Source organism: Pleurodeles waltl, chromosome 2_2, assembly GCF_031143425.1.
Source record: "Pleurodeles waltl isolate 20211129_DDA chromosome 2_2, aPleWal1.hap1.20221129, whole genome shotgun sequence".
Classification (NCBI taxonomy): Eukaryota; Metazoa; Chordata; class Amphibia; order Caudata; family Salamandridae; genus Pleurodeles; species Pleurodeles waltl.
This window is the reverse complement of record NC_090439.1, coordinates 300497711-300522129: the sequence shown is the minus strand read 5'-3', so window position 1 is coordinate 300522129 and position 24419 is coordinate 300497711. Positions and strand designations below refer to the sequence as shown.

Below are 24419 nucleotides of genomic sequence, written 5' to 3'. Positions count from 1 at the left end.
TGACATCAGTCTTTCAATGGCTGACACACCATCAGCTTAAATGTAATGCTGAAAAGACTGAGCTACTCATTTTTTGGTGTAAGGGCACAGGAGCCCTGGCAGTCTTTTTGGCCAGCAGATGTGTCCCCTCCATTATGCCAGACTATCTCTGTTAAGAATCTAGGCATTACGTTTGATGGCAGGCTCTGTTTTCGGCCTCAGGTTAATGCAGTGGTAGGGACTTGTTTAGGTCTGCTGCGTGTGCTAAGGAGATTTCTGCACTTTCTCTCTTTCTCTGCAAGGAAACAGGTAGTACTTGACTTAGTAACATATAGGCTTGACTACAGTAATGCACTGTATCTGGGCCTGCCTATCTGATCAGCTACTGGCAGGTGGTCTAAAACACAGCAGCCCGCACTCTTCTGGGCTTGCCATTGAGAACACATTTCCCCATATTTAAGAGCATTGCATTGGCTTTCTATTGTCGGTTAAATGTCTGTATATATGTGTAAGTTAATTGTTATGAGATTGTACTTTCTGTTGTTAATTTTCTATGAAAATAACTTCCTTTCACATCAAATTCAATGTTTATGGTTTATCTATTAAAATTCTTTTTTGTGTTTCTGAACTTTGTAACAATTACATTTTGCACTGATACCTCTTTAGTGGAAATTTATATTATGTTTTTCTCACATGATTAAGCGTGCAATGACTATTTGACTATTGATAATAGAGGGATATTACTTTTTGTGTGCTCCATTCTTATTTTTCTATAGATATGTCAATGTGTCTTCCCTCCAGGTTTTGTAGAAAAAGTTTTTGAGAAGGCTCCTTTTCCTTCCACAGCATTCACCTTCCTTCGCTATGCACGAGGAAGTAGGCATTGGCTACATAGAGGATATTTTGTAGCTACGGTGTCTTCTTCTGGATAGAAGTGTGGACACGTCCCGTCAAACATTTCAATCATTTAGTTTTCAAAGATTGTTTGGCTTAGTTTGCACTGAGCATGCCATTGATCAGATATATAAAGGATAGTTTCACTAACCTGGGCCGATCAGATTTTGTGTTTATCACCCAGAGTCATTAGTTACAGATGATTGTTTGTGGACCAGGAGAGACTTTAAGGATTGGAGAAGTGCAAGACTCTCTTTTGCCAAGGATAGCTCACCTGTTAGAATCTACTTATCTTTGCAGGCCACTCTTCTAATTAAAACATAACTCACTTTTAATATGCCTGATCACCATTGTTTTTTATTGATGTGTTTTAGACTTGATTTATTTCACCATTTGCTAGCAGTTCGCCCGTGGCAGCTCTTATGGCTCTAATACCATACCATGTAGCTGCGATAACCTTTCAGCTCAGGACACGTTGCACTTTCTCCTGTTTTGCACTTTCTATAAAAGCCTGCATGAGTCTTTTATTGCCCCTTTGTTTGCTGAAAAGTATTTTGCACAAGTTTTCCCTTCTCCGCGAAAGATTTTATTTGCTGCATGATGTGGTATTAGTTGACAACGTTGCTGTCACTGTCTAAACATGTGTCTATTTTATCCCTGATGTTTTTTTCTGTAATATTTATGGTTTTCTTATTAAAACGAAATAAAGTTATTTGATGATGATGACTATTGTAACCTGTGAAGAAAATAAAAACCTATTCAAAGTACTAAAAAGACTTTCACAGTTCACGAAATCGACAGCTTTCTCAGCATCGAAGAGCATGATTGCAGTCACTTTTATATTACAGGTAAAAGTATCTTGGGCTAATGAGATAATTAGTGTTAGACTATAACTTACGCCTTGTTACAAAACTATTTGAGTCATTATGTTTTAATTGATCTATACATTTTATAATCTATATTCAATGGAGGAAATGAGCAATAGGAATTTGGAAGTTCAGGACTTTCCCCTTGCTTTGAAAGACTGACACTGGTACCCATGAGTAAGGAGTCCTGAATTTTATCACCTACTATAAATGATTTGCTAGCTAAGTCAAATAGATAGTCAAAACGCCCTTGAACAGTTTATGTTCTACAAACTTTGCCATTGATATGGCCTAGATGACCTCCAAAACGTTCTCCTGAGCAATGGGTGAAACAAACTGATATGTGTGTTCTACAGTCACATCTGTAATAAGCAAAGCATAAAGAAATACTGCCAAAGAGTTCATATCCAAAGCCCGGAATGTAGATCCTACTATAATTGTTTTTATAGGACTCTAAAAAAATCATTAATTTATTTTCTATCAGTTTTTGTATCCTGAGTATGTGAGCATCTCAGAAAAATAATACCAAGCTGCCTAGATTGTTCCCTGACTTTCCAAGCTAGATATTGACTAGCATTATCACTTTCTTCACAAGACTACTGAAGATAAGACTTATTAAAATTCTGAAATATCTTCTATTCCTGGCTGATACCCAAAGTGCCACATAGTGCACTGTTCTTTAATTCAGAAAATTGCAATCAACTCTAGATAGGCAGTACAAAACACAGCATTTCAGCCCGTCCATGTTCCCCTTTTGCTGCATGATTCCCAGACCACCCATTTTCTCCCTTACCCAATTGACTATACACACCCATCGTCACCCTCTTCCCTCCCTACTTTTGGAGAACTCTCCCCTGTGAATAATGGGGACATGTTGATGCGCATGTTGGTACTCCCTAGGTGAGACAGTCCCCATAATATTCTCTATGTGCTCAAAACTTTACTGCCATCCGTTATCATGTTTGATGGGTAACTGTTTGCAAAAAAGATTGCATTGATTTTCCTCCATCACTGCAAGTTTTTATGAAGCTCTTGCAAAAACATGTTACCATAGTCTCAGTTAGACGTGAGGTAATACAATTTGCACTAACTGGTGAAAATGACATCAGTGCGTCTGTGGAATCACAAACAATGGTGCGTACACATTTTTATGATTAGGCATAAAAAGGACAGAAAAGTCGCTGTGCCAATAACAGTGAGCAAAACATTGTTTGACAGATGCACATTCACAATGCAACCCCAGACCTCCAAAACGTATCGCCAATGGCATACTAATGGCACATTGTGCACTATACAAATGCCAAATTAAAAAACAATCAATGATAATGTAAATTAGCTCACTGTGCACGGAACAAAATAAAATAGGGACTGTCAGAAATGGGGTCTTTTGTTGGCAGTCAGGTTGCCCCTTGTCCAAGCAAGGACCCTCTCTTTAGTCAGGGCAGAGGAGAATCACACTCATTTAACCCCCACCCACCCTCTTGGTAGCTTGGCACAAGCATACAGGCTTAACTCAGAGACAATGTGGTAAGTATTTGTACCAACACACACAATAATACAGTGATCCACTACAAAATGACACAACACAGGTTTAGAATAATAGTAAATATTTATCTAAATAAACAAGACCAAATACAATAAAAATACACAACACATCATCAAAAATATGATCTTAGCACTTAAAAACACAAAAATAGTAGCTAAATCACCAATGCTGCAGTTTGATATTAAGCAGAATCATGACGGAGTCGTTTCCCACAATGCTATGCCACTGGTACCGTTTACAAGCCAACCGGACCCCCAGGTACAGTACCTTTGTAAAACAAGTAGAAAGAGGCTGGTGCATGGAGTCAGGGAGTGCAGCATCACTGGATTCCATGTGGCGTCAGTTCCGGTGCTACAAGGCAGAGGAGCGGAGGCGTTGTGCAGCGGCATCGGGTCCTTATTGCACCGCGGTGGAGGTGAGGCATTGGTTGCGAGGTGTTGGTCCCTTGGTACCTTCAGCAGAGATGAAGTCCGGCGAAGACACAATGCTGCGGGGCAACCTCATGGGGTGGTGCTCAAGTCATGGGGTCATAGGCGCCCCAATGGAGTTGGGTGTTCTGAACGTCGGTGTTACAACTGCAGACTCATTGGGGTCATTGCACTTCTGTGAGGTCCACAGCTTAAGGTGCAGGCAGCGTCATGGGTTCCGTGCAGCGGCATCCTTAGTGAAATAGGACAGCGTCGTCCGGTGTCGTTTCAAAGTATTTTCACCAGACACTCACTTTCAGGGGCCCAGGAACTGGAATGGCACCCTCTGGCAAGCTAGAGTTCACAGCATGTTGACACAAAACTGGATGGTGAAGCCTTTGTTATCCCTAAGGCTTCAAAACAGGAATCAGGAATGCACATCAAAGTCCAGTCTTTGTCCCCTTTCACAGGATGGACCAACAAAGCACAGTAACAGGCAGGTGCAGCACTTCTCAGCTCTTCAGCTCTTCTTTTTGACAGAGGTTCCTCTTGATTCCAGAAGTAATCTAAAATCTGGGGTTTTGGGTCCAGTACTTATATCCCTTTCTGCCTTTGACGTTGCCCAACTTCAAAGAAAAGTCGGTGTTGGTCACAAGGTCCTGCCTTGCCCAAGCCAGGCCCCAGACACACACCAGGGCGTTGGAGACTGCATTGTGTGAGGGCAGGCACAGCCCAGTCAGGTGTGAGTGACCACCTCTCCCTCCACTTTAGCACAAATGGGTCATCAGGATATGCAGGCTACACCCCAGCACCCTATGTACCACTGTCTAGAGGAGATGTACAAACAGTCCAACTGTCAAACTGACCCAGGCAGGGAATCCACAAACAGGCGGAGTCACAGAATGGTTTATGCAAGAAAATGCCTACTTTCTAAAAGTGGCATATTCAAACAAACAATCGAAAAACCACCTTCACTAAAAGTATTTTTAAATTGTGAGTTCGGAGACCCCAGGCTCCACATTCCTATCTGATCTCAAAGAGAATCTGCACTTTAATAATATTTAAAGGCAGTCCCCATGTTAACCTATGAGAGAGATAGGCCTTGCACAGTGAAAACCGAATTTGGCAGTAATTCACTGTCAGGACATGTAAACACATCAGTACATCAGTACGTGTGCCACCTTTAACATACACTGCACCCTACCCCTGGGGCTACTTGGGACCTACCATAGGGATGCCTTACATGTAGAAAAAGGGAAGGTTTAGGCCTGGCAAGTGGGTACACTCACCAAGTCAAACTGGCAGCCTAAAACTGCACCCACAGACACTGAAGTGGCAGGTCTGGGACATGTTTACAGGGCTACTCATGTGGGTGGCACAACAACTGCTGCAGGTCCACTAGTTACATTTAATTTGGCCCTGGGCACCTCTAGTGTACTTTACTAGGGACTTATTAGTAAGTCAAATATGGCAATAATGGAAAAGCCAATTACGCATAAAATTCCACATAGGGAGCACTTACACATTAGCACTGGTCAGCAGTGGTAAAGTGCCCAAAGTAACATACACAGCAAAAACAGAGTCCAGCACACAGAAACAACCTGGGAAGTAAAGGCAAAACGTTAGGGGAGACCACGCCAAGGATGCCAAGTCTAACAGGGACAATCAATATCTTTGACACCTTTATTCCAACCACCTCAATGCTCTACAAGGGCCTTGATGTTTAAGCCAACGAAAATAGATTGAAGGTGCAATGAAGTGCGTGGTGAATTAGGCCCCGCCATTTTATTCTGCAGGTCGTATCTCATAAAGTGAGCAATGCAAGTGCTAATTTAGGACACTGTCTCTGTCATTGTTTTGGGCCAACTGCTGTATTAAATAATTGAAGGACTGGAGCAGTGCTATTTTACCAGCTGAGGCACAATAAGTGGCTGCTTGTCATGGGATCGTTAAAGGCAGATGGTGCTTTTTACTGCAAATATAGCAACATATGTTGTCGTATCAAAAGTAAACAACAGAATATAACACAATAACATATATAAAACAGCATAACAACCCAACTAAAACATAGCAGGGCAAATCTCAACAAACCAGAATGCAAAACAACAAGCACAGTACAACTCAACATAATTCAATAATGCAATAGAAAAACACAGCAGCATAAAAAAAGAACAGAAAACATCACCTACTTTCATAATACAGTGGTAAAATGTGGTCTTAATTTACCACCAAAGACATGAAATAGCACCAGTCAAAGATGTTTTGTTATTCAGCCCAGGGTCTTCTTCATTGTAGACAGGGAAAAATTGGATGGGCTAAAATGTTCTCAACTGTGTGCAAAAAGTGACATTTGACAACCTTACATAGTGGCAGGTGTGTATTATTGACCCAGGTAAGATTCCTTGGCAGCACAATATGTCTTCTGCTTGTACAGTGCCTAAAAAACTAAAAAGAAGTAGAACACTGCGATAGGACCTGTTAAAATTGTTAGCTTTATTTCTGAAAAGTGTAAGGTCATTTAGCTAAAGTAAAGCTTTACACAATGTCCACATCAGCATTATGAAACCAACTGCAAGTGGGTGCAATGTATTCAATTCATATGATGGTGGGTTTCCCACTACCCCATAGAACCTCAGTGCTTCTGTACCACGGGGGGGTTGTGTTTAGGAAAACACAAGTTGGAGCATCAGGTTTCATGGAAGGAAAGGTTCTAGTTGTTCCTGCACATAAACTGTCTGCACATGTAATATTCTTCTGACAGAATAATCAAAGCTTCAAGCACACACTAATCATATATTAATACATAGGATATCTCAATTAATACCAAAAAGTCCATTCTAGTCTAAATTCCAATAATTATTGGTTCCTTTTCCCTCTGACAACACGCGTTTCGTCATCCGGGCATCTTGCCCTCCGACTACATCAGGGTACGTAATCGGTTTGGAATCCAAAATTCTGCATAAATGTCATCATAAGCTCCAGTTTAAAACCAATTGTTTCCTCTTTATTTATTTGTAAACATCTGGATGGCCCCTAATTTGGCATGCATACAGTCCATCAATTCTCCAAGTATCTCAAACAGTCAGAGACCTAAAAGCACACCCGGCACGTCCCCAGCAGTTCAGACGAGTCTGTCTCTATCGAGCTAAAGCACTCCGCCCGTACTCAATTAGGTCACGTATCCGCGATCTTAGCACTGAGATACCTGGAGAATTGAAGGGCCATATGCATGCTGAATTAGGGAAAGAATGGTTTTAAACTGCAGCTTATGATTAAATTTATGCAGGATTTTGCAGGGGCCTTTGTTACTGGAAGTAATAGGTATGATACATTAGGTATAGGATGTTACATTTGGGATGGTAAGTATGGAAGGTTGGGTATTGTAGGTAGTTAACTTGAAGCAGATAAGGTAATATAAGTATGGTAGGTAGGAAGTATGCTATCTATAGTATGTGGTAAAGGTGGTAGGTATAGCATATCAAATATGATAGGTAGTTATGTAGACAATTAAGTACGGTTGGTAAACTGCCATGGTAGTTAGGGTGGACATAACGTTTTTTAAAGCATTTTTTAGATGTCAAGCTTATAAATCATAGCATACGTAATAAGAAGCACAAACACATTATGGGCCAGATGTACGAAAAAAGTCAGTTTGCAATTTCGTAATTGTGAATTTTTGCAATTCACAATTAGAAAATTGCAAAAATCCAGATAGTAATATGTCTTTGACACACTTTTCGATTCCCAGTGGGTCACAAATAGACCTACCTCATTAATATTCAGGAGGTAGATCTCACTTTAGGACCCATCGGGAATCGCAAAATATCACAGGGATGGGGGCGTGCTGGGGTCAGCTGACCACCATGTCTGTGATTGCTTTTAAATAGAGCAATCCTTTTTTTTTTTAAATGCAGTACTTTTTCCTTCAAAAGAATACAGGATGTATTTAAAAAATAAAAATTAAAAGTTTTCATTTCGTTTTTTTAGGAGCAGGCAGTGGTCTGTGGGACCACTGCCTGCCCTTAAAAAATATGTTTATATCCATTCACAAAGGGGAAGGGGTCCCTTGGGGACTCCTTCCCATTTACAAATGGGTCACCACCTACTTGAAGTAGGCAGTAAACTGTGAATGTTTTGCAATGCATTTCGGTTCCAAAACATTCACACATTCCAGTGCAATTCGGTATTAAGAAGGGATGCCCTAAACATGCCCCTTCGTAATACCAACTCATAAACCCAATTTGCAATCCGGTAATAGGTTACTGAGTCGCAGATTAGGCCCTTAGCTTTTTAGCAGTAACAAAGGCCGGATTCTGCAAATCGGGTTGTTTGCAACCGCTAAAAGGTTTCTACCTCTGGACCTATATGTTATAAAAAGCACACCGCTGAGTGATTTATTACATTTGATTCTGTACGTTGTTTATGCTTGTGGCTTAGAATTTAGGGCTTAAATATAAAAGTGGAGTCATGTAGGCAAAGAAAAAGAATGGTTTATTGATTAAATCCCATGCAGGTGCATACCCACAAACAAGAGTGCTATGGAACAGAAAGAGAAAATAAATATTGCATTGAAAGTGTTTGTGAGGAAGTAGGGAACAACACTGGACAATATAGCTTAGTAGATACTTTTAACAAAGGATCAGTATTTGTGTCGCCGTTCAAGAAAGCATAAGTATATGTACATTTTTATTTTGTGAGCATGCAAGAGCGATGAGTAAATAGCACTGTACCTTTATTTACATTTATTATTTACAGGTTTAGGCATACAAAAAGAAAGCCTGCTCTCTCTATATAATTCTTTACAGGTCTTTGTGATATATTGATGACAGGAGCTCTCACAACAGACAGCTAAAGATGTCTTTACTGAAACCTAAAAATTAGGGAGAACCACGTGAAATTGTGGACAGGTGATCATTTGCAAAGCAAGGTGCTCATAAACAGAACATGATGCCAGGAAGAGCGGCTCCATCAGTGATCGTGAGAGGGGGCTCACAACTACAGGGAGTGCAGAATTATTAGGCAAATGAGTATTTTGACCACATCATCCTCTTTATGCATGTTGTCTTACTCCAAGCTGTATAGGCTCGAAAGCCTACTACCAATTAAGCATATTAGGTGATGTGCATCTCTGTAATGAGAAGGGGTGTGGTCTAATGACATCAACACCCTATATCAGGTGTGCATAATTATTAGGCAACTTCCTTTCCTTTGGCAAAATGGGTCAAATGAAGGACTTGACAGGCTCAGAAAAGTCAAAAATAGTGAGATATCTTGCAGAGGGATGCAGCACTCTTAAAATTGCAAAGCTTCTGAAGCGTGATCATCGAACAATCAAGCGTTTCATTCAAAATAGTCAACAGGGTCGCAAGAAGCGTGTGGAAAAACCAAGGCGCAAAATAACTGCCCATGAACTGAGAAAAGTCAAGCGTGCAGCTGCCACGATGCCACTTGCCACCAGTTTGGCCATATTTCAGAGCTGCAACATCACTGGAGTGCCCAAAAGCACAAGGTGTGCAATACTCAGAGACATGGCCAAGGTAAGAAAGGCTGAAAGACGACCACCACTGAACAAGACACACAAGCTGAAACGTCAAGACTGGGCCAAGAAATATCTCAAGACTGATTTTTCTAAGGTTTTATGGACTGATGAAATGAGAGTGAGTCTTGATGGGCCAGATGGATGGGCCCGTGGCTGGATTGGTAAAGGGCAGAGAGCTCCAGTCCGACTCAGACGCCAGCAAGGTGGAGGTGGAGTACTGGTTTGGGCTGGTATCATCAAAGATGAGCTTGTGGGGCCTTTTCGGGTTGAGGATGGAGTCAAGCTCAACTCCCAGTCCTACTGCCAGTTCCTGGAAGACACCTTCTTCAAGCAGTGGTACAGGAAGAAGTCTGCATCCTTCAAGAAAAACATGATTTTCATGCAGGACAATGCTCCATCACACGCGTCCAAGTACTCCACAGCGTGGCTGGCAAGAAAGGGTATAAAAGAAGGAAATCTAATGACATGGCCTCCTTGTTCACCTGATCTGAACCCCATTGAGAACCTGTGGTTCATCATCAAATGTGAGATTTACAAGGAGGGAAAACAGTACACCTCTCTGAACAGTGTCTGGGAGGCTGTGGTTGCTGCTGCACGCAATGTTGATGGTGAACAGATCAAAAAACTGACAGCATCCATGGATGGCAGGCTTTTGAGTGTCCTTGCAAAGAAAGGTGGCTATATTGGTCACTGATTTGTTTTTGTTTTGTTTTTGAATGTCAGAAATGTATATTTGTGAATGTTGAGATGTTATATTAGTTTCACTGGTAATAATAAATAATTGAAATGGGTATATATATTTTTTTTGTTAAGTTGCCTAATAATTATGCACAGTAATAGTCACCTGCACACACAGATATCCCCCTAACATAGCTAAAACTAAAAACAAACTAAAAACTACTTCCAAAAATATTCAGCTTTGATATTAATGAGTTTTTTGGGTTCATTGAGAACATGGTTGTTGTTCAATAATAAAATTAATCCTCAAAAATACAACTTGCCTAATAATTCTGCACTCCCTGTAGTTTGAGCCCACTCACTGAGTTCAGAAAAGCACTGGAGCTTATACAAGTTTTAAGGGTGATGAAAGTAGGTAAAACGAAAACAGTGGACCAGGAGCCAAACAATAAAAGGCATTTTGCTCCATAGCTAAAGTAAGCACCTAGATATAGGAATGAGAAGACCTTGAAAGAGGCAGTGAAGGGTGATGTTGAGAAGCCCACTCAGAAAGGTCCATAGGTAAAATGAGGTGGCATGAATAAGTGATGCCCAGAGAATTGCTCAGGCCCGAAAGCCTTAGGGCACTACATAGCTAAAAAGTACTGTGCAAATACACAGGAAAATATCAAAACAAAACATAGCATGACATAATATTACAGAAAATAGCATTCGATACCATAACATATTAACTTAGCATAAAAAAAAGATTCTAAAGGCAAATTAAGAGGGAAATTACAAAGTTTCCCAAGGGCCTCAAATTACTGATCAGGAATATGAAAGGGAGTGGGATAAACTTAAGGAAACTATAAAACATAATGCAAAAACAATACATAATATAAAAAGAAACAGAAATTGCTTAGAAAAGGAGGGCAATAGGTCAACTGGAAGCACCCAAAGAACCCTAAAGAGGTGCAAGATGGTTTCTTTAGGAAGGACCATGGAGCACTAGATAAAGCAAGCTAACTAAACGGGCAGGAGAATCATAAGGAATCCATCTGTAGGTTAATGTTTGAATGGAAATTGTGCAAAGCTTCCACATGGCTCAAACAAAATGACCCACTGGTGTGCAGTTTCCACTAAGGGAAACTTAAGCTCACCTTCTGTAGCCTGAACAGCAGAGCACTCCCAAGAGAAAATGTATGCTGTGGTGTGTGTAGAAACACAGGCACACAACAACGCTGAAGAAATATGGAAATGTAATGTCCACATCAAGATTAAGTAAAAAGATAAACATTTAATAAGAAACATGAGACCAACAGCAACACATGCCATATAAACTGAAATGTGCAAGCCGCAGGCTTTGACTCCAAGGCATTAAATCAGTAGCCTGAGTGTCTGCTACTGTGATCTGATTGTAATGTGCTAGTTGCAGGCTTCAAAGCAAGTAAGCTAATTTGACTGGTTGTCCAAAGGGAGAGAGAGAGAGAGGCAGTGGTGGTTGTCACTTGGCAGATATAGCTAGATCGTATTTCCATAGGAAATGCATTTTTGTGTTGCTAATAACTTTGGTGGCATTTGACAAATCTCTACAAAACTTTTTTTTAAAGTGCTACTTTTTTAATAGCATGCACAGGCTATATGTCTCCATATATTCACTGAAAAAAACACAAAGGTTAAAGTTATGTAATAGTTAGGTGAAATGTTCAGTCCAAAGTAATGAGTGATGCAACATGTGGGGTAATTAGCAGTGCATGGCGTGGAGGCAAGTTACAGTGACCTTAGGACATGAGTTATAGCTGCTAGAGAAAATTATAAAGGGTATATTTCTGTGGTTTTCAGAGTTTAAAACATTATGTTGTTACTAAACATTTCACTTAACTGTAATGTTCTTGGCTGGGGTGTGAGTTACAGTTACCTTTAGACACAACTTAGGTACATCAGATAACTATAACTGGTGAATTTCTGAGGTTTTTAAAGTTAAAAACATTAGGTTGCTACCAAACATTTCACCAAACTTTAACATGACTTTAACCCCTGTTTCTTTCAGTGAAAAAAAAAAAAAAAAATATATATATATATATATATATATATATATATATATATATACACAGATATAGATGTAGTGTGTGTGTGGGGGGGTGTTGCCTGTTACGATTAGGGAGGGCTCTTTGGTTATTTTTACTGCATGTTCAGTACTTTATATAGTCTGATCCTAACTCCTTAGAGCAATGCAGGGTATTACAGAGAAAATGTTGATATCACTGAGAATATGAGGTGTATTAGAAAGAACCATATTATGTGCATGGAATATTGCTGGAGCTAGATTACAAAAACAGTATGTGATGAGGATGTGGGTAATATAAACATGCTAGTAGGGTATTACTAGGCAGTACACTGAGGTATGGTTTGTTTTGACATTACACATTTTTATATGAAACACATTTCAAATTTGAGCTAAGTGGTGGGCCAACATATCACCCACTTTTACACGTGTTGAAACTATGGGCCAGATGTAGGAAGGGTCCCTTTTGCGAGTTGCAAATTGCAAGTCCCAGCGACTCGTTAAAGGGAATGCAGAAAGGTGTCTCAGACACCTTCTGCGACTCGCTATGGGGTCACAAAGACCCACCTCATAAATATTTATGAGGTGGGTCGCAGTTTGCGACCCCATAGTGAGTCTAGGCACTCTCTGGGATGGTGGCCTGCTGGAGACAGCAGACCACCATGTCCGTGACTGCTTTTCAAAAAATCAGTTTTTTTTTTCTCTTTGCAGCCCGTTTTCCTTAAAGGAAAACGAGCTGCAAATAGAAAAAATACCGAAACCTTTTTGTTTCGGTTTTTTTCAGAGTAGGCAGTGGTCCATAGGACCACTGCCTGCTCTGAAAAAATAGTATTGTGAGCATTCACAAAGGGGAAGGGGTCCCATGGGGACCCCTTAACTTTTGCGAATGGGTTACCATCCACTTCAAGTGGATGGTAACTACGAGTTGATTTGCGACCACTTTCGCGGTCACAAATCAACTCTACATCGTGATGCGGTCGCAAATAGGAAGGGAACACCCCTTCCTATTTGTGAGTCGGAATCACATTTTGCGAGTCGGTACCGACTCGCAAAATGTGATTCTGCATCGCGTAAGGGCTTTTGCGCCTCGCAAATGGCGTTTTTCGCCGTTTGCGAGTCGCAAAAGCCTTCCTACATCTGGCCCTATGTTTTTAATCAATGCCTTCAGGTTACAAGACCAAAATGAGTACATTTAAAGATGATAATAACAGATGATGTTTCTCAAAATGCTAGGTAGGCTGTACGAACTTATGTACAATCAACAAAATCTACATACAATATATGCAAATTTGCCAAGTGTAGGTCAGAATTGCCTTTTTAAATAGGCAAAGCTGTCAGTCATAAATAGACATCCGAAGGGCGACGCACATTCCCTAGTTTCCTCAGGCACTGTCAGTTGTGTACTTTTGCCATGTTTTCATAATTACCGTTTCCCTTTTTTCTTTTGCAATGAGAGCAAACATATATTGAGATTTTGTGGACTAGCAGATGACAAAAATAAATACGTGGAAATAATTTACAGAACAGAAAATGCAGGAAGCATGGGTTTAGAATGTGAAATGCTTATCTGGAACAAAGATATCACTGTTCTGTCTGCGGAACGGAGGAGGAGGGGTTACATTAAATGGACATTTAAAGATTCAGATGCTTATGTGTTTCAGTGCTGCTGAACCCCAGTGAAACCCAATAGAGACAGGGGCAAATCCGACTACAAGCCACTAGACCCAACTTCGAACCCTAAAATGTACTTTGGGGATTTGACACCCATACAACCCCTCCCCCCACTCTTTGAAGATACGCCCCTGGCAGTAGCTTATCACCCAAAGTACTCCTTTTAAAAGCTAGGCTCTCCAACAATTATTTATTCAGAGGGCCAGCATAATTTTTAGACTTTCAACCTGACCGTCAAGTGTATCAAGTCCTTGTGCTACACTACCTTCAAAGTTATTACAACAGTCCAAAATTTGACTCACTTCAACCTGGGAGGCAATGAAGGCTGTGGAGAGTTGGGCTAACATTCTCGTATCTTTGTATGGGTGTTCTGAATCACATTAAAACATTCTGTAATGTTTGTAGGTAGCCCGGTAGCTTTTGAAAGCACTCATGAAGAGGGTGCCCAATAGGTGATTCTTGATCATGTTCTGGCTCTAGATAAAGAACTCTTCTGGAGAAAAGTTGCAGAGTGGTTTGTACAAATGGTAATAAGTCCACAAAATACTCCCAGTAATCCTGTTTATTGGAATTCCTCCAGGTGGGGAGTAGGTGTCCTCAGTATCAGAACCTATTCAGTTTTCAGGTAACTCGACCCTCAAGAAACAAGTTACACAGCAGAAGGCAGCAGTTCATGGCAGAATATTTCTCAACATATACAGCTGGCACAGACTACTAATATCCTTGTTATTGTAATATTCTTCCAACTAGTGGTAAGCTTGTGTTGGCAAATGCCCTCTCTATCCAAACACTAAAGCTTTGGCCAGCAAGTTCTTGATGGTAAACATCTGTGCATAGTAAACCTGTACACCTCGCTCTTTGGTATCAAACAGAAAAACACCTTCCACAATTATACAAACAAGTAGTTGGATCAATGATTCAAGCCAGAGTCTGCATTAAGTTTACCAGTTTTCCTCTCATAGACAGAATGTTCATCTTCCTATCAGATGTGTAGACTACTCTCTTCCTTAAGTCTTGTTTGCAAGGTCCATTGAGCTAAAAGGCTTTGGATAAATCTAGTTTTCTGTTGATGAGGGCCTCTCATTGACACCCTGACAGTCCCTAAAGTACCAACTTCCACTTGCCATACATAATTATGGATTTCTAGGTCAGAGAAAGTGACACAGTCCTCTTCAAGTGTGGTAAGAGTGATTTGCGTAATCTATTAGCCAAATTACTTATTAAGTACAAGTGTGCATAGTTACAGACCAATACCACAAGTATTTTGATGTCCATAAAGTGCAGGGCATAAATGTCTGTATTCTATATTAAAATATTGTCAGCCAGATGCAAAATGTTTGTCCTCAGCAATTGAGAAGCCCTACCCATACTTAACCTGCAGAGGTAATTGCAACCCAATGCTTATTTATGTGCCATCATAACACAACGCTGTCTCCACATCATCAAATGGTCAAAACCTTTGTCTTTGTCAAGGCTTGCTCTGTATGAAACAGATGTTCCAAGAACACATTGTATTCCACTGTTTACACAAAATGTACCATTGTGGCACACATAAACTAACTAGCTTAATCCAAAACACAGAGGGGGTCATTAAGACCCCGGCGGTCGGCAGTAATATGGAGGAAAGTACTGCCAACAGGCTGGCAGTACTTTTCTCCATATTATGACATTGCACTGACCGCCACAGCGGTAACAGCCACAGGGCTGGAGACATCCATCTCCAGCCCGGAGGCGGTCACTGTACCTCCTGCAGGATTATGACTCCGCCTAGTGCCATAGTTTTCGTGGCTTCCTTACCACCACGAAAACCATGGCGGTAGGCACTATCAGTGACAGGGAATCCCATCCCTGTCACTGATAGGGGTCTTCCCCATCCCCTCCCCCTCCAGATGTTCCCCCACCCCTTCCTCTCCTGACCCCCCTTCATACACGCCCCTCCCTTCACACATGCACACACGCATTCACACACCCATTCCCACATTCTTCCACGCATGCATACATCCATTCACACACACATCCGCACGCACTTAGACACTTACATACATACACGCAGACATGCATTCACACAACTCAACATAAACGCACTCACACCCCCAAACATGCACACACATACAACACGCAACACACACCCACAGACACGGACGCACAGACATACACACCCACACACACACAGCACCCCCATCCCCTGTCGGAGCACCGACTTACCTTTGTGTAGAGGGTCCTCCGGCAGGAGACTGGAGGGGGGGCTGCTGCCAGCAGAGCCTCCGCCAGCAGAACACTGCCAGGCCGTATTGATTCTCATAATATGGCTGGCGGCGGACTACTGGAGTGGGGCTGCTGCTGGCAGCAGCGCCACCTTACCCCTGTCAACTAACATGGCCACTGCTGGATTTCCGCCATCCTTCTGGCGGAAATCCAGCTGTGGTCATATTATGCCAGACAGCTGGTAGTAGGGGCGACGTCTTTTGGCGGCCGTCACTGCGGCAGTGGGTGTTTTTTACCGCCAAGGTCCAAATGAGGGCCAGAGTCTATTACACAGATGTTTACAGTAGGCTTAAGGTTCAGCAGAATAAAAACACCTAAGAGCAGTATGCCACTATGGTTGAGAATGATTGACTGGATTTGATGAATTAATTAAAACATTAACCCATAGGATTGGTATTGAATTACGAGGTATGTACCTTATACTAGTCTGGTATTTACTCAAGTAAAAACTACCTTATTTGCTATTGGTTCTTGCACGGCTATCAAAAGACACATTTCGTGACAATTTTAGAGAGTTGTGCTGTGTGAAGATAATAACGAATAATGGACCTCACTCTGCAGGGCAGTGCTGTGCAACAGACTGTGGTGGGTGGATGTACTTACCATCTTTAGCAACATCACTGATTGCTACATTATGCTTCTGTGACATGTAGCCCAGGAAGGAGAAGATGACAAAACCAGAGAAGAAACTTGTGAGGGAGTTAACGGACGTGGTGATGATTGCATCCCTATGAAGACAGAGACAAATATAAAAGAAACCAGTATAAGATTGAGAACGCAGTGGCGAGTTTGTGAAACAATAAAATACACCAGATTCAAACTTTACACAGAATTACCAGTGCTGCTCCATTCAAATCTTAGAAATTTCATTGACTCTATCTCTTAATGTGTGCATTTATTCTGCTTCATATTCTGTTTATTGCATTTTCTGTTTCATTTCTTACATTCGCTAATCTGTTTTACCGTCTATTAAATGGGTTCTCATTTCATTGCTGTAAATAAGTACCTCTGTGATATGAAGTAAAAAAAGGTATCGACAGCAAGTATGTTAAATCCGAATCATATTATAATACAATCAAATTATAATACATGGGAGACCAAATTCCCTGAATAAAAACCTGCCTAGTTGTGACCTCACTAGTACACTGTAACAAAATGGTGTAGCTGCTATAATAACTTATTGTTGTTGAATTGTGACATCACAATGGCTACTACCAGCAAACACTGTAAAGAGCAGGTCAAAAAGGAGAATCACAGTTGTTTTTAAACAGTGACATAGAACTGTCTGATCAGCTGTTCTGAACAGTTTTCCTAAAATTAACAGCGATTAGCAGAAATGAGCCATTTATGGTAGTTCTGACTACATTTATTCTTCATGCGTGCAACTATATTCATTCACACTAAGGAGAAAGGATTTAGGCGTTTGTGTGAAGGATAATGGTGTGCCCATATTTTATGAGGCAAAAAATCTGCGCAGGTTCAAAGAATATTGCAAGTCTTCCCAGAATAACGGCCATATAAAGGAACTCCTGGTTGGCTTGCAGTAATGTAATAATGAATGGATGCGGGCACTTTATCATATGTGTGCTGCAGAAAGAATCATTCGTTGGCTTTTTAGGTTCTACATAGCCAGGAAAAGAAATAACATTATTCTGAACAATTTCAGTATACACTTTGTGGCATCATCATTAGATATACCTGGTCACTTTCAAGGCACACTTACAAACTTCACCTCGAAAATCGAGTGTAAATGGATCATTAAACTAGAACTACGAGCAATGATCTTTGAAGGAGTAGAATGTGCGGAACTTGTTAAAACAATCATAAAATCAAAAATAATGCATCTGTTTGACTTTATAATGGTTATTTAGATGGTTTAGTAAACCTGTTGCATGGCACTGTTTACTTTCTGGGGTGTGGTTGCCCCGGTGCCCACTGGCACTAGGCCTTAATTTTCATCATTAGACTTTGACCTAGACAACAGAGACATAAGGGCAAAATGAGAGAAAAAGAAGGTAATAAAATAGTGACCAAGAGAGAAAGCAGGGTTGAAAAAGAACCTGCAAGTGTCTGATATAGAGACAGAAAGTGTTAGCAGATGAAAGAGCCATGAAATGAAATCAAGACTAAATAGCGATGGATGAACTGCAGGCCGCAAAGAAAACATTTTGCAAATTACGTTCTGTAAAGACATGATAATTTCTGGGGCACAACTGCAAACTAGCTTGCTGTTGTTTTATGGTGCCCTTTACACTAGAACTGATATGATTGAATACTTTTCTAAATTATTATGCGCATCGATAAAGAATTGGTTAATAAAGACATATATTTTTGATTAGACACTCATACCTGAAATCAAACCCAAATAATATGTGTTCTTGGTTAAAGTTATCAATAATCAGCGTGACTTGAGAACTTATTATATGTAATATATTGTGCATAGTCCAGTGATTAGTTGTCAATTATTGATCAATGAAACTATGGGCTAAATTTAATAAGCTTTGCACCGTTTTAAAGGGACTCGAAGTGATGCTATACAAGGCAAAGCCAAGCATAGGTATTTACTTTCAAGAGCCAAATGTATTTAACGCTGGAAAGTGCTCTTTTCTCAGTGCAAAAAGCCCTTTGCTTCAACTTACTGCAATGGGTGTTGTTCGGGTGGAGCAGCGTAAACACCCATAGGGTTTGATGCAAAATCCGATCTACTAAAACAACCGGACCAGGCTTTGCTTTAAAATATAATGCATCCCTGAAGCAGGGGAAATGTTTTCATTTCTTAAAAAATCCATGCAATTCATATGTGCTGCAGTGAGATCCTTCTGAAATGCGCCTAGGTATGTTTTGGAAGGGTAGGCTGCCAGTACCAATCCTATGCTAGACACAGTACACTCACCATGAAGCAAGGCTGAGCGCTGTGCAAGGCAATCTGATGAGAGTGCCAGAGTACGGTGAGACATCAGCAGCAGCCCAGCCTGAGTAGATACAGCTCTCCTCTAGTTTTAACCCTTGTGCAGCGCACCACAGAAAATTTGGTTGCTGCGCTGATTTGCATGAAAAAATTGTAAATCTGTCCCTACCACGTGAATTTTGGCTTAGTTAAGTGACTACATTTCATGAACTTTGACGAAACAGTTTTTCCATGTGTCTCATTTCCCATAAGTGTTAAATTCGAGAACTCTTAAAAAAATACTAAATCCCAATAATAAGTGCTGTATAAAAATAAATAATGTTTTTTCATTTCATTATAATCTTTCACTAAAAGTAATTTTGGAAGGAAAATGACTTAATACTTTTAGGGGGTCTCAGTTTTTGTTTTTTTAAATGAAAGTGTAGCATTTATATTCCAGTGTTTTTCTTACTTCAGTTATAGAGATTTTGCAACATATTTCCTTTTCTCAACCCCTTTGGTGTGGGTGTCAGCAAGTGGCCGAGGATTTGTTTTTTTTAAATAAACCTCGGGAGACATGGAAGAGCTTCCGTGCCCCCCTCCCGCATCCCCACCCACCCCTTTGTGACGCACTGACGTCACACATATTTTCTCCATCAGAGCAGGAAGAAGCAGGTAAGGCCACTTCCTACTCCGGTGGGGAAAAGGGGCCCAAACGTGTCTCCCCACCATTCGGGAAGGCCTCGTTTGAAAGGGGATTTTACTGAAACAGTTTCCTGGCCCTCAATCTTGGGGAATGCTGGTTGGAAGGAAATTTGTGGCTCCTCTCAGATTCCAGAACTTTGCAGCACCGAAATCTGAGGGAAAAGTATTTTTTTGACAAATTTTGAGGTTTGCAAAAGATTCTGCGTAACAGAACCTGGTGAGAGCCTCACAAGTCACCCCATTCTGAATTCCCCTAGGTGTCTAGTTTCTAAAAATATATAGGTTTGCCAGGTTTTCCTAGGTGCCGGCTGAGCTAGAGGCCAAAATCCACAGTTAGGCACTTTGCAAAAAACAGGTCAGTTTTCTTTGGGAAAATGTGATGTGTCCAAGTTGTATTTTGGGGCATTTCTTGTCGCGGGCACTAGGCCTACCCCCAAAAGTGAGGAATCATTTTTATCGGAGGACTTGGGGGAATGCTGGGTGGAAGGAAGTTTGTGGCTCCTCTCTGATTCCAGAACTTTGCAGCACCGAAATCTGAAGGTAAAGTGTTTTGTTTGCCAAATGTTGAGGTTTGCAAAGGATTGTGGGTAACATACCCTGGTGAGAACTCCAAAAGTCACCCCATTCTGAATTCCCCTAGGTGTCTAGGTTCCAAAAATATGTAGGTTTGCTAGGTATCTCTAGGTGCAGGCTGAGCTGGAGGCCAATAATCCACAGCTAGGCACTTTGCAAATAACAGGTCTGTTAACTTTGGGAAAATGTGATGTGTCCATTTTGTGTTTTGGGGCATTTCCTGTCGCGGGCACTAGGCCTACCCACACAAGTGAGGAACCATTTTTATTGGGAGACTTGAGGAAATGCTAGGTGGAAGGAAGTTTGTGGCTCCTCTCAGATTCCAGAACTTTGCCGCACCGAAATCTGAGGGAAAAAAGTTTTTTTTGGCCAAATTTTGAGGTTTGTAAAGTTTTCTGGGTAACAGAATCTGGTAAGAGCCCCACGAGTCACCCCATCCTGCATTCCCCTAGGTGTCTATTTTTAAAAAGTGCACAGGTTTGGTAGGTTTCCCAAGGTGCCGGCTGAGCTAGAGGTTAAAATCCACAGCTACACACTTTCCAAAAAACACATCAGATTTCAATGTAAAAATGTGATGTGTCCATGTTGCATTTCCTGTCGCGGGTATTAGGCCTACCCATGCAAGTGAGGTACCATTTGTATCCGGAGACTTGGGGAAATACAGAATAGAAGAACAAGTGTTATTGCCCCTTGACTTTCTCTATATTTTTTCCTTCCAAATGTAAGACAGTGTGGAAAAAAGAAGTCTATTTTAAAAATGCCCTGTAATTCACATGCTAGTTTGGGGACCCCGGAATTCAGAGATGTGGAAATAACCACTGCTTCTCAACACCTTATCTTGTGCCCTTTTTGGAAATGCAAAGGTTTCCTTGATATCTATGTTTCACTCTTTATATTTCACTAAATGAATTGCTGTATACCCAGTGTACAATGAAAACCAATTGCGAGGTGCAGCTAATTTATTGGCTCTGGGTACCTAGGGTTCTTGATGAACCTACAAGTCCTATATTGGGGGTTTGGTGGGAGGCCCAGCAACTAAGATGTTAATCATTAAATTAATTTGTTGTTATCCAATCGCAAATCCATCCTTGATGCAATCATCTACCAATGAATTCTCCTCAATGTGTGAAAATATACGTTGTAAACCTAGATCCCTTTTTGCAAAAATTACACTGTACTACATTGAACGTTATTCTCTTTCTTTGTGTATGTCTTTTTAAGCCTTGGAACAGAATTGCACCAACATTTGACAGAAAGCTACATATGTATTCAAAAAGCATGCTTTTTGTGATTTGGTGTAAACTTGCTCAGCTAGACATCTGGACAGTTGGTCCTGAGGAAGCCGCTCTGGAGCCCTGGGGGAGCTCAAATTGAAAGAATAGGTCGTTCTGATTTGGGCAAAAGTTTTTTTCCCACTGGCTATCTCTGTCATCAGTGACGTCGTTGCTGGTGTCATTGAACATATCATGAGTGATATAATATGTGAGGTCATAAGAAGTGGACTATAACTGGTGAAATTGCAGAGATAGGGACCACATTCTGCAAGTTACCAGTGAGAGAGGTCCGTGGTCTGTGAAAAACGCACAGCTCAACATTTTCCCAGATTAAAAGATCGACATACAGAAACATAGATCTTCTTTTCTTCCTGTTAAACGTTGTCTATGTGAACATGGCATCAGGTATGCCTTACAGTTTCTGGCCATGCCATGCCAAACATAATGCAAGGGGACAGCACCAACTTCTGCAAAACTCTTGACGTGGCCTGGAATTGGCTGGAATGCAAAGGAATAACTCCCCGACCCCCACTTCTTAAGACACCTCCACAACCTGGAAAACTCAAGGTCATCTCCACCTGAGGAAAACAAAACCCACACAGGGCCCCTCAAGAGAGCAAGCGGCCAAGGAATGAGCACAAGTTGTCACAGAAGTGGTACAAAGAGTGATAACTCAGTCCCCGTCCAGGTCAGAGAGCAACAATGCAGATCTAGAAACATAGGGAAGCCCAACAATGTTGGCTGTCCACCTATACTGAGAGGACCCAAAAGTCACCCCTCAAACTTCTGATTTTGTGCTATGATTGTGGGTACACAATCACCCACACATAGGGGGTGCTGGCTCCCCAGCAACAGGGCGCCCAGAACAATAACCCACAGTGAGGTAAATTGCTTGTGTTGCTGGGGGCTGAGACACCACAGAATCTTACCCCTATCATTGCTTTACTGACATCGCCTACACAATTCTACTCGGTAGCAGACTAAGGCCCTCATTACAACAAGGTTGGACCGCCGAGCGGCCGCCTATGCAGCCACAATCCCTCCAGCCGCATTATGACATCCCTGCTGGGCCAGTGGGGATGTCAGCTGTAACATTGGAGCCGGCTCCATTGTTGCGGCCGTGCGACGGGTGCAGCTGCACCCGTTGCGCTTTACACTGTCTTCTCTGCAGACAGTGAAAAGCAGGGTGGGGACCCCAGGGGCCCTGCGACTCCTCTTCCCGCCAGCCTTTCCATGGCGGTCTCTACTGCCATGGACAGGTTGGCGGAAAGGGGAGTCGTAATCCCCTGGGCAGCGCTGCAAGCAGCGCTGCCCTGGCAGATTAAAACCACCGGGACAACCATGGTGGGAAACCGCCGGGACAACCATTGCGGGAAACTGCCGGGACAATCATGGCGGAAACCGCCGGTCCCCGTGGTGCGACCGCGGCGCTACTGCCACGGTCACAATGTGGCAGATTGTACCGCCAGCCTGTTGGCGGTACATTCGCCAAAACAACCCTGCCGGTCTTTGACCGCCAGGGTTGTAATGAGGCCCTATGTCTATTTTATTCACTCATTTACTAGTTGCATATTGGTGCGTTAGATTAAGTGCCCGCTGGAGCACCAATTTGGGAAGGGGGTATTTTTCATTGTTATGCCTTTTTTATTGCATGCTTGATACCAAAGTCTTGATTCAAGTCGAGAAACAATGGACTGTGGGATGCGGGTGGGGGGACTGGGTGGGGGTCGGGGGACTGTATGGGATGGGGTAATATGCTTACAGACCGCAGATTGCCTGCCAGTTGTAGTGTTTATAGGAAATGGGGACTGAAAGGTAATACTCAATGCTAACGTAGAATGCACGAGGACTGGCAAATTATGTGAAGCCTTATAGAATTTACCAATACCTACGTAGGCGCAAAATCCAAGTCGCAATAGATTAGAAATACACATGACGGCACCAGACCTAGAAGGCATGCGCAGGCGATGGACAGGCATATTAGTAGGCCCCACTTACTCCCAGTACACAAGGGACCAACTCATTGGGGTAGCTCCAGAGATCCCACTCGAGGTGACACACACACAAGGGTAAAGCCAGAGGGCAGATACACGACCCTGGAGGGATCCCTAGACAGACTCCCCATTTGGTTTCTATCTTTGTATGCTCCCAATGTCAATCAGGCCTGTTTCTTGCAGTCCCTCACAACAGCCTTTCGCAATAATGTACTGGTGCCCACCTTCTGGGGTGGAGACTTCAACTGGGTACCAGATATAGACAAGGACCACTCTCGCCCACGAATACCAGGGGTGCAATTAGTATTACTCACCCAACATCTCAAGCGTTGGGCATCACAAATTCGGGTAACAGATGCATGGGGAAGTCAACATCCCTTGCTCAGGGAATATTCTTATCATTCTGGGTTGCTCGACATACACACCAGGATCTATCTTATATATTGCAGCAACGTGGCCCTCAATAGGTTGTCCAAGGCAGAATACCTGGGTTGCACCAAATCAGATCATTGCCCCTGCAATTCCAGCTGCTATGGGGCCACGGACACCCCTTAATACCAACATGGCACCTACCAGCTTATGCTCTTCAGAACGAGGCATTCCTTACCAACCTTTCTAATCATATCACTGCATACTTTACAGAAAACTAAGGTACAGCCTCTGACCCCGGCATAGAATGGGACACCTTTAAGGTGGTTCTATGGGGATACACAATTAAAGCAGTCTAGGGCTTTAAGTTGACATTGAGTAGGGAGCTACACAGGTTGGAAACAGAAATTAGACACCACGACAGGTGGCTACTGGAAGATCATACAGCCGCTGACCTTTTGGCAGGCATGCAACTGCCGTACAACACGACCTGGCTTCTCCACTCTGAAGCACCGATGCCCCCTATTACCTCAATATAAGATAGGGCGGGCACACTACACAACACACAAAAGAACATTGATACCACATTACCTGTTTATTATGCAGAGCTATGCACTGCCCCACAATGCATAGACACCTCTCAAATTAATTCCTTCCCAGATACATTACAGCTACCGCAACTAAGGGCATCCCATTGAGCAAACCGTGAAACCCTCATAACTGAAACC

General features: G+C 42.0%; 1 protein-coding gene across 1 annotated transcript in view; it reads right to left on the bottom strand.

Annotated features, from left to right (window-relative positions):
• SLC6A3 (solute carrier family 6 member 3) overlaps positions 1-24419 on the bottom strand; it is a 532713-nt gene that overhangs the window by 55376 nt on the left and 452918 nt on the right. Inside the window, exon 8 of the mRNA XM_069219760.1 lies at positions 16493-16617. Coding sequence (XP_069075861.1) covers positions 16493-16617 — 125 coding nt within the window. The remainder of the gene's footprint in view (positions 1-16492; positions 16618-24419) is intronic.